General features: G+C 42.1%; 1 protein-coding gene and 3 pseudogenes across 1 annotated transcript; 2 read left to right on the forward strand and 2 right to left on the reverse strand.

Annotated features, from left to right (window-relative positions):
• The first annotated feature begins 72 nt into the window (after window positions 1–72).
• LOC115483242 lies at window positions 73–10,148 on the forward strand (annotated as a pseudogene).
• LOC115483271 lies at window positions 2,983–3,431 on the reverse strand (annotated as a pseudogene).
• Window positions 3,621–4,061, forward strand: LOC115483269 (histone H2A-like). Its single transcript, XM_030224614.1, is given in 2 exon segments — window positions 3,621–3,781; window positions 3,783–4,061. Coding segments are annotated over 2 exon segments (375 nt in total). The 5' UTR covers window positions 3,621–3,637; the 3' UTR covers window positions 4,014–4,061.
• LOC115483273 lies at window positions 4,593–4,961 on the reverse strand (annotated as a pseudogene).
• Window positions 10,149–10,255: the final 107 nt, after the last annotated feature.

Below are 10,255 nucleotides of genomic sequence, written 5' to 3' on the forward strand. Positions count from 1 at the left end.
GCATTTAACATGAGTAACGAATATGTCTATCTCTTTCTAACTCACCACCAGTTTTCTATATAAGCGATGCGTAAGCGAGCATCTCGATTATTGTGTTTTTAACAGTGACAGTGTAAAGTAAGAATTGTGAAAGAGAGAAAAAAATGGCTCGTACAAAGCAGACCGCTCGCAAATCAACTGGAGGCAAGGCTCCTCGCAAGCAGTTGGCCACTAAGGCAGCACGTAAAAGTGCACCAGCTACTGGCGGTGTCAAGAAACCTCATCGCTATCGCCCTGGCACTGTTGCTCTGCGTGAAATTCGTCGCTACCAGAAGAGCACTGAATTGCTTATTCGCAAGTTGCCGTTCCAGCGTCTAGTGCGTGAAATCGCTCAAGACTTCAAGACTGACCTTCGTTTCCAGAGCTCAGCTGTGATGGCACTCCAGGAAGCTAGCGAAGCCTATTTGGTTGGCCTATTCGAAGATACAAACTTGTGTGCCATCCATGCTAAGCGTGTCACAATCATGCCCAAGGACATTCAACTGGCCAGACGTATTCGCGGCGAGCGCGCTTAAATTTCTTCTCTCTGCCTTGTACATATACAAATCGGTCCTTTTCAGGACCACAATATTTATAACAAGGAGATTCCTATTTTCGTTTAAACGACAATCATTTTGAATTTGAGTTGATATAAAAATAAAGGAAACGAGTATATAGGTTTATATTTACATAATAAAATGTAGGTTAGAGCAAATGTCACTAACTAGTCCTAGTCCTAGTCAAGTAATTGAGTAAGGATCTCAATATATTTTTGTTAAAGGTAAACGTTTCTTGCTTAACAAAAAAATGTGTATTTTTTAAAGCGAATATCGAATGTGAACGTATCGTTAATGTGTGATACGTTTGATGTAACTTAAGATAATATATTTCTTTTCTGAGATTTTCCTTTTATTTTTATAAGCACTTCCTATTGAAGATAAAACTATATTAGTTTTTAAACATTTTAGCATTCTTCTTAATAAAATAAAGTGGCTTAGATGAAAAAATATTTTATCACTGTATTTCTTGGTGAGGGAGAAGTGTATATCGCATTATATATATAATATTACGATATGAAATGACTATATGTTTGATGCAAGTAAAGAGAATAAAACATTTTTCTTCTAATATTATCTTTATTAACATATATTTATTGTTAAGGAGAAGATTTTATTTTTACAAACCATTTTTGTATTGCGTTGCCTCGAATGCAAGTCTGCTTTCAACACCAAATGGGTTAGTTAAAATCGCATTTAAAAGAGAAAGATATAAGGAATGTTCATATTAATAGTTGAATTTGACAAAAAAATTAATGAATTATTATCTGTCAACATAATTTGTTAACATTTTCATTATTATTTAATTAAAAATGCGATTTTTCCAAGATATCTTATTTTGCTATCATACAATGTCAAACTTTAGATGGCAATTAAAAATCGTTAAATCATATTTAACAAACTGAGAACTTATTTTTTCAATTTTTCAAACATTTTGGAATATGTTCAATTAACTATTTAGTTTAAATTCCATGTATAAATTGTTCAAAAAGATAAATCAATAAAATGGTAATTGTAAACTTCTGTGTAACGAACGTTCAATAGCAAAAACATTCTCGCGTAGCCTTCCTCCTCGATTCTCACTGAAACGGGTGACCAAAATGCCATGCCGCAGCTGGCAAATTTCGATTAAACAAAAACGTTGCATTTGTTTTTATAGTGAAGAAGTAAAGAAGTGCTGAATAAAAATGTCTGATTCCGTTGTTGCAGTATCTGCGTCTCCCGTGACTCCCCAAACAGCCTCAGCTGAGAAGAAGGTAGCTGCTAAAAAGCCAGCATCCGCATCCGCATCGAAGGCAAAGAAAACAACGGCTCCTCCAACACACCCACCAACTCAGCAGATGGTGGATGCATCGATACAAAATTTAAAGGAACGTGGTGGCTCATCCCTTTTGGCTATAAAGAAATATATCAGTGCCACTTACAAGTGCGATGCCCAAAACTAGCCCCATTCATTAAGAAGTACCTGAAGAATTCAGTTGCGAATGGAAAGTTGATTCAAACAAAGGGCAAGGGTGCATCTGGTTCGTTTAAGTTGTCTGCATCTTCCAAAAAGGAGCCTAAGCCTAAGGTGTCCTCTGTAGAGAAGAAATCCAAGAAGGTAACTTCGTCGGCAGCAGCAGCTAAAAAGAAAACTATATGTGCTACCAAGAAACCAAAGGGAGTCGCTGATAAGAAGTTGTCGAAGGCTGTGGTGACCAAAAAGAGTGTTGACAAGAAGAAAGCTGAAAAAGCGAAGGCCAAAGATGCAAAGAAAGTTGGTACTATTAAAGCCAAGCCCACAACAGCAAAGGCAAAGTCAAGCGCAGCAAAGCCAAAAACTCCTAAACCTAAGACCACCAGTGCTAAGCCTAAGAAGGTTGTCGCGGCTGCGTCGCCAAAAAAAGCTGCTGCCAAGAAGCCAAAGGCAAAAAACTGCGTCTGCAACAAAGAAGTAATTTCACATCGAAATATACTCTTCAGACAGAGTATGAACAAATTTCAAAACTATGAAATTTGCTATTAAACAAAGTCCTTTTCAGGACTACAATTTTATATATCCAAGAGAAAAAAAAATATTTTTCTACCTGTATCTTCTTGTTGCTGTTAAAAGTAATATAAAAAGAAACGGATCCTATTTAGTCAGCAGCAATATTTGAAATATATTCGATGTTAATTTCTGTTTTCGTCAAATAGTTTTTACGTGTCCAACTTCATCATAATAAAAACGTAGGAAATTGTAGTGGGATATTTGTGGAGTAACGATAATTTTATAGTTTTTCTTGAATAGCAAGCAAATATATTTGCTTCAGTAAGTTTATACAATAGAAATTAAAGGTAATCTATTCAGAATCAGAATCAGAAATTTTGTTAGCATGGAAATATTTCATATTCTTTGAAAAAAGATTTGTGGCCCTGAAAAGGGCCCTTTTGCTTTTGGGTGTTCTGCATACATCAAGCTAAGATTTACTTGGAGCTAGTGTACTTGGTAACTGCCTTTGTTCCTTCACTGACAGCGTGCTTGGCCAACTCTCCGGGCAACAGAAGACGGACTGCAGTTTGGATTTCCCGACTGGTAATCGTAGAACGTTTGTTGTAGTGGGCCAAACGAGAGGCTTCAGCAGCGATACGCTCAAAAATGTCGTTCACAAAGCTATTCATGATGCTCATGGCCTTTGACGAGATTCCAGTGTCAGGATGGACCTGCTTTAGCACTTTGTAAATGTAGATGGCGTAGCTTTCCTTCTCTTACGCTTCTTCTTCTTATCATTCTTGGTAATATTCTTCTGGGCTTTGCCAGCCTTTTTGGCTGCCTTTCCACTTGTCTTAGGCGGCATGATTGTTATTATTCACTCAAGTTCACTTTAACTCACTTCACAAATGTTGACAGAAGCACACAAATTGCTTAACATTTATAGGTTTTTTTTGTACAACGTTTTCATGTTTGCGCACAGCACAACTCACCCTCGTTTACCTGAAAAAGTAGGTAGTGAAAAAAGTATAAGTTGTCATATTGTTGAGAGGGCTGGGCATTCGATACTTGTTTTGTGCAGTGTTAAAGTGAAAAAAAAAGAATTTAAGAAATGTCTGGCCGTGGTAAAGGTGGAAAAGTTAAGGGAAAGGCAAAGTCGCGTTCGAACCGCGCTGGCCTTCAGTTCCCCGTTGGTCGTATTCACCGTCTTCTTCGCAAAGGCAACTATGCCGAGCGTGTTGGTGCCGGTGCTCCAAGTGTACTTGGCGGCTGTTATGGAATACTTGGCCGCTGAAGTTTTGGAGTTGGCTGGTAATGCAGCCCGCGATAACAAGAAAACCAGAATTATCCCTCGCCATCTGCAATTGGCCATCCGCAACGATGAGGAGTTGAATAAACTGCTTTCAGGCGTCACTATTGCCCAGGGCGGTGTGTTGCCTAACATCCAAGCAGTTTTGTTGCCCAAGAAGACCGAAAAGAAGGCTTAAATTACTAATAACGAATTTACGCAAATCGAAACCAAACGTCCTTTTCAGGACGACCAATTTATACAAAAGAGATGACTTTTTTCATACGTAAACATTCTAAATAATATGTATATAATAAGAAAAAATAAAGGGAAAATTTACAGATGGTAGACGCTGAGAAAAGTACAGTCATCGCCATTCATTTAGTCATTTAGTGTTTCTGTTCCATATTCCAAAGGTTTCAAATATGTTGAACTGAAATATTGCTAATATTGCTGATATGTAAACTATAAATTTGGCAATGTACCCTTGAAATACACGCGAGTTTTCACCGCAGCTTAGCTAAGATTTCTGTAACATCGAATTCTTATTCGAATATGAAATATGCACAATACTTCTTTTTGATAGCTTCAAATTTTTCATAAATGTCGAAACCAAATGGTTTAAACTAGACGGAATTAATTCAATTTCTCGATCATTCGTAGCCAATACTGAACATCAGCTAAATATATGCCCATAACCGATTTGGTTTGCGAAAAAAAAAAAAAATGTATATTGAATTTTATATTTTCAAGCTCTTTTAGGGAAACATGTTGGTGGTCCTGAAAAGGACCGATTGGTGCGAGTGTAAGTTGCTTTTTATACTTCTTCTTTCCTAACCGCCAAAGCCGTACAGTGTGCGACCTTGCCTTTTCAGCGCATAGACAACATCCATGGCTGTGACTGTCTTCCTCTTGGCGTGTTCGGTGTATGTGACAGCATCACGAATAACATTTTTCCAAAAAGACCTTAAGAACGCCACGAGTTTCTTCATAGATAGTCCAGAGATTCGCTTCCACGCCACCACGACGAGCTAACGACGGATAGCTGGCTTCGTGATACCCTGGATATTATCACGCAACACTTTGCGATGACGCTTTGCACCTCCTTTACCCAAGCCTTTGCCACACTTTTACCACGACCAGTCATTTTTGTTTTTTTTTTTTTTTTTTTTTTTTTTTTTTTTTTTTTCAATCGCGATCAGTCGTTCGACCTGTAAAGACGTGAAATTCGAACAGCCTTCGCTTAAGCTCTACTGCTGCAGAGTTCTAAAAATAGAACTTTGCGGTGCATTCTTCAACGCAACAGCAACAAAAAACCGCACACGCAGCGTTTTCTTATCGCTTGCTTCCGCGTAACTCAATTGCTTTAATTGCAATTTACGAAATTTCGTCGCTTGGCGCGAGTGCGCCTGCACTCAAAAGCACAATCCGCGATGACATCTAATGTCAATGACCGCGCTACAGCTGTAAAGGTAAATGCAGAAATGCAAGCCCAGCTTAACGTTGTGATGGCAAATAGGCAAGCCTCCATCATGCCAATAAACTCAAAAATAGATATCGCCTCCGTGCAAGGCATCACTAACAACAAAACACCGAAACGTAAACAGCCAAATTCACCAAAAACCATCAAGAAAAGGCTCATCTTCGACGAACCAAGCACCAGCAATGCAGCATTAATATCAGAAAATCGATTTTCACTGCTCGTAGAAGAAGATGAAGACTACAGCGAATCACCTGTAGCTCCAGAAGCCCCAGTATTGACCGACCAGCAAACTACACCGAAACCTCGTCCGCCCCCCATATGGTGTCCAAACATCAAGTTCTGTGGCCCTACTTCAACAGATAATAGATAAAGTAATTGATGCTAAATCATACGTAATTAAGCCAAAGAAGAATAACATAGGTGTATAACCCAATGCAGTGAGGACTATCGCAGAGTTATAGACCACTTTACTAAGCTGGAATTGGAGTTCCACTGCTACCAGCTTAAGAGGACAAACCATATAGAGTCGTGTTCAAAGGCTTCACTCCAGCACTGATACAACACTATTAAAAGGAATTGGAAACCAAAGGCCACACAATTTAAAATGTGCACAACCCCACTGAGCCGTATGGACAAAACACACCGCTAAATATATTTTTGTGTCGTGGCTCAGGCCCCCAACAACAAGAGAAATTTTGGACATTCGAGTTGTCTGCAGGCAACGCTGCACAGTGGAACTGCCAAGAAGATACAACGACCTGACACAATGCCATCGCTGTCAAGAATTTGGACACACACAACGCTACTGCCACAAAGCTCCCAGGTGTGTGCGTTGCGCCGGGAAACACGCATCCAAAGACTGCACCCGCGAAAAGGACCAGGCACCAACTTGTGTGCACTGTGAGTTACAGCACCCAGCCAACTATAAGGGCTGCCAAGTATACAAGCGGTTGCGCAAATTGCAATCCCCAGCACAAAAAGGAGTCCCACACAACCACCGTCTACGGGTCCGAGTACTGCTTCCGAAATTACAAGGCCCCGGAGCATTACCCAAGCCACGAGCTTTGCAACGCCTATTAGTGTGTTTCTTACGCACAGGCCGCTAGAGGTGGACCGTCAAATAAGAATACCACAAGTGACACTTTGTTCACTGAAATGCTTCAGCAACAACAACAACAACGTCAGTTTGGACGCAATTAATGCCGAGCTCAAAGCGATGCGAGAAGTACAATCCCAACAAGCAACCATGGCTAAACAGTTTAATGGCCATCATAACCAAGCTTGCCTACAAATAATGGCTTTACGTGTGGGTATCTGGAACGCCAATGGCCTGAGAAACAAGACTCAGGAACTGGCTGCGTTTTTCTCTCCAAGAAAAATAGATATAATGTTAATAACAGAAACTATGAGTGCCCCACTACACAATTTTCGGATACGAACACTATCAGGCTCATGGTGAAGGAGCAAACTGCTTTGTGGATCCTCAATCCTCATACGAGCAAACAATACCGCATACACCTTTACTGTCATTTGCAGCAAAACACATGCAGGTCTCAGCCATCACCCTGCCTACGTCTATTGGAGCGATCGAAGTTGCGTCAATTTATCTTCCGCCAAACACTGGTCTGTGTGATCATCACATGGAACAGTTCTAGGCCAAAGGTTGAATAAGACCCTCATCGGCGGCGACTGGAATGGAATGGCACCCATTTTGGGGAAGCAATAGTGCGAATCGTCGCGGGGAAGTCATATTTGAGGCGATTCAAAACTTACAATTCAGCATTTGGCGACTGGAGCCCCCACCCGTTACCCAATTAATGGACACAGGCCCTCGGCAATCGAATCGACTTCGCTGTCTACAAGGCATCTGGGACCGGCAATTGACCATTGAAGAATCCTTGGACCTATCCTCTGACCACCTGCCACTAATAGTCACAATCCACGCGCAGCCACAGCCCTTGCCCATTAGGAAACAACTACTGCCAGCAGGATCAGATTTAGGAGTCTTTAGGCGCGAGCTCCATTACTCTTTGCACATAGAAATGGACTTAACACTCCTGAAGACGTGACTACGCAGCAAACAAACTGCAGGAAGAAATAGTCAAGCTGCGCACCAAGCCGCCCACCATCTTGCCAAACAAGACAACAGTCTCCGTACAACATCCCCTCACCTTGGAGGCCCAACACCTACTAATACACAAAAGATGGGCCAGGAGACGCTGGTTAAGATTACGCACGCCTGATGCCAAATCCACGTACAACGAAGCCACGAGGCATCTTAAAGCTGCTCTCGCCCTGCTTCAAAAGAGGTGTATCAGCGATGCGCTGGTACGAGCTGAATCGCCCACTGACGCAGAGTTTCAATTATGGAAATTTACAAGAAAGCTCAAACGGCAGCCAATACGTCGACATCCCATTCGGAGCATTTCTGGTTCCTGGCACATTGGTGACGAAGCTCAAGCTGAGGCTTTTGCAAACCACCTTCAAGACCATTCACGCCGGTGATTACCGCAGAGGCCTCAGAAATCGAAGCAACAGAAGACATCGTTCTCTCGCCCCTCCCAGCTGAAGCCAGATAACTGGATGTACAAAAGAAGAGGTTCTTGAAACATCAGAAGAGTGAAGGCAAAAAAATCCCCTGGATATGATCTAATAAACGGCAGAGTCCTTAGAGCACTGCCTGACTCCACCATAGACTACATAACTATGGTGTACAACGCCATGCTCCGCATCCGGCACTTTCCAGCCTGCTGGAAGCGCGCGTGATTGGTGATTTCCTAAGCCTGGCAAACCCCGTGGGAGAAATTGAGTCGTACAGACCAATTAGCCTGTTGCCAGTACTCTCCCAAAATATTCGAAAAATATTTCTGGAACGAGTACTGACACATCTGGGACGCCAGGAGGCCATTCCAAACCATCAGTTTGGCTTCAGAGACAGCATGGAACACCGGAACAGGTTCACAGAGTTGTGCACCATATCCTTGGAGCCTTTGAAAAAAGATGTACTGCTCTGCCGTCTTTTTAGACATCAAACAGGCGTTTGAATCGAGTTTGGCACCTGGGACTGCTGCAGAAAGTGAGGACCACCCTTCCAGCCCCATTTTTCGCGTTGCTATCCTCATACCTTATTGGAAGAACCTTCCAAGTGTCAAGGGGGCAAGCAGTATCCTTGACTAGACCATTATGGCTGGAGTACCACAGGGTAGTGTTTCTAGGCCCAACACTTTATACTTTATTCACAGGAGATATGCCAACTCCCGAGCCAAATATAGGAAGTACAGATGCAGTACTCATAGCGGACCTATGCAGATGACACCGCCATCTTATCACGTCACGTATCTGCGCAAGAAGCTTCAGACTCACTACAAAATATCTGGACTCTTTCGGACGCTGGGCAAAACGGTGGGGTATCACCATTAATGCACAAAAGTCTGTACATACTACCTTCGCCACTAGAAGAGGAGATTGCCAAGCGTTGCATTGGGCCCACTATTCCCAAAGCCTCAAAAGTAAAGTACCTGGTATCACTCTTGACAGAAGGCTGACTTTTAAAGCGCACATAAGTCAAGTAACCTCAAAATGCAAAGCAAGCTAAAAACCCTCGACTGGATGCTGAGAGCTTCAAGCAAGTTGTCTTACAGCAGCAGGCCGCCATCTACAAGGCAATAGTTGTCCCAACCTTCGTATATGGTATCTCTCTATGGGGCTCCTCGGCGAAGACTACAAGGAACAAAATTCAGACCCTGCAGAATAAAGCACTACGCAGATGGACTGGAGCCAGCTGGTTTGTAAGAAACTCAGTCTTACATAGGGATTTAGCAATTCCCACAGTTGCTGAACTCATTGGGCGACACAGTTTCAAGATACGCGGACAGACTTGCAGCGCATCCTAACCATCTCGCAAGCAACCTGGCTATAAACACACAATAGGCGAAGACTGAAGAGATTGCATCCTCTAGACAATATTAGAACTAATTAAGATAGTAGCTACAAGTGCAGAATAATTGGCATATCTGCCCTCCCATTAGTTAAGGTTTAGAGCTAAATGCGCTATAGAGTCTAAGACAATAAGCTGCAACAAAAAAAAAAGAAAAAAAAAAAAAAAAAAAAAAAAAAAAAGTCATTTTCACTTTTTACTTTTTAATGAACACTTCACGGAATGTCAGAAACAACTAATGTCTGCATCGTTACATCCACTTATATTTATACCGAGAAACCCGAAAACACGAGGGAGCACACAAATGCTTGCATCCTCTCTCACACACTACCCTCTCAACTTGTAGAGTAGAGCGCATAGCATTTAACATGAGTAACGAATATGTCTATCTCATTCTAACTCACCCCAGTTTTTCTATATAAGCGATGCGTAAGCGAGCATCTCGATTATTGTGTTTTTAACAGTGACAGTGTAAAGTAAGAATTGTGAAAGAGAGAAAAAAATGGCTCGTACAAAGCAGACGCGCTCGCAAATCAACTGGAGGCAAGGCTCCTCGCAAGCAGTTGGCCACTAAGGCAGCACGTAAAAGTGCACCAGCTACTGGCGGTGTCAAGAAACCTCATCGCTATCGCCCTGGCACTGTTGCTCTGCGTGAAATTCGTCGCTACCAGAAGAGCACTGAATTGCTTATTCGCAAGTTGCCGTTCCAGCGTCTAGTGCGTGAAATCGCTCAAGACTTCAAGACTGACCTTCGTTTCCAGAGCTCAGCTGTGATGGCTCTCCAGAAGCTAGCGAAGCCTATTTGGTTGGCCTATTCGAAGATACAAACTTGTGTGCCATCCATGCTAAGCGTGTCACAATCATGCCCCAAGGACATTCAACTGGCCAGACGTATTCGCGGCGAGCGCGCTTAAAATTGCTTCTCTCTGCCTTGTACTATATACAAATCGCACCCAACAAATCGGTCCTTTTAGGACCACAATATAACAAGGAGATTCCTATTTTCGTTTAAACGACAATC

This window comes from Drosophila hydei, unplaced genomic scaffold (assembly GCF_003285905.1).
Source record: "Drosophila hydei strain 15085-1641.00,03,60 unplaced genomic scaffold, DhydRS2 tig00008115-arrow-arrow-pilon, whole genome shotgun sequence".
Taxonomy (NCBI): Eukaryota; Metazoa; Arthropoda; class Insecta; order Diptera; family Drosophilidae; genus Drosophila; species Drosophila hydei.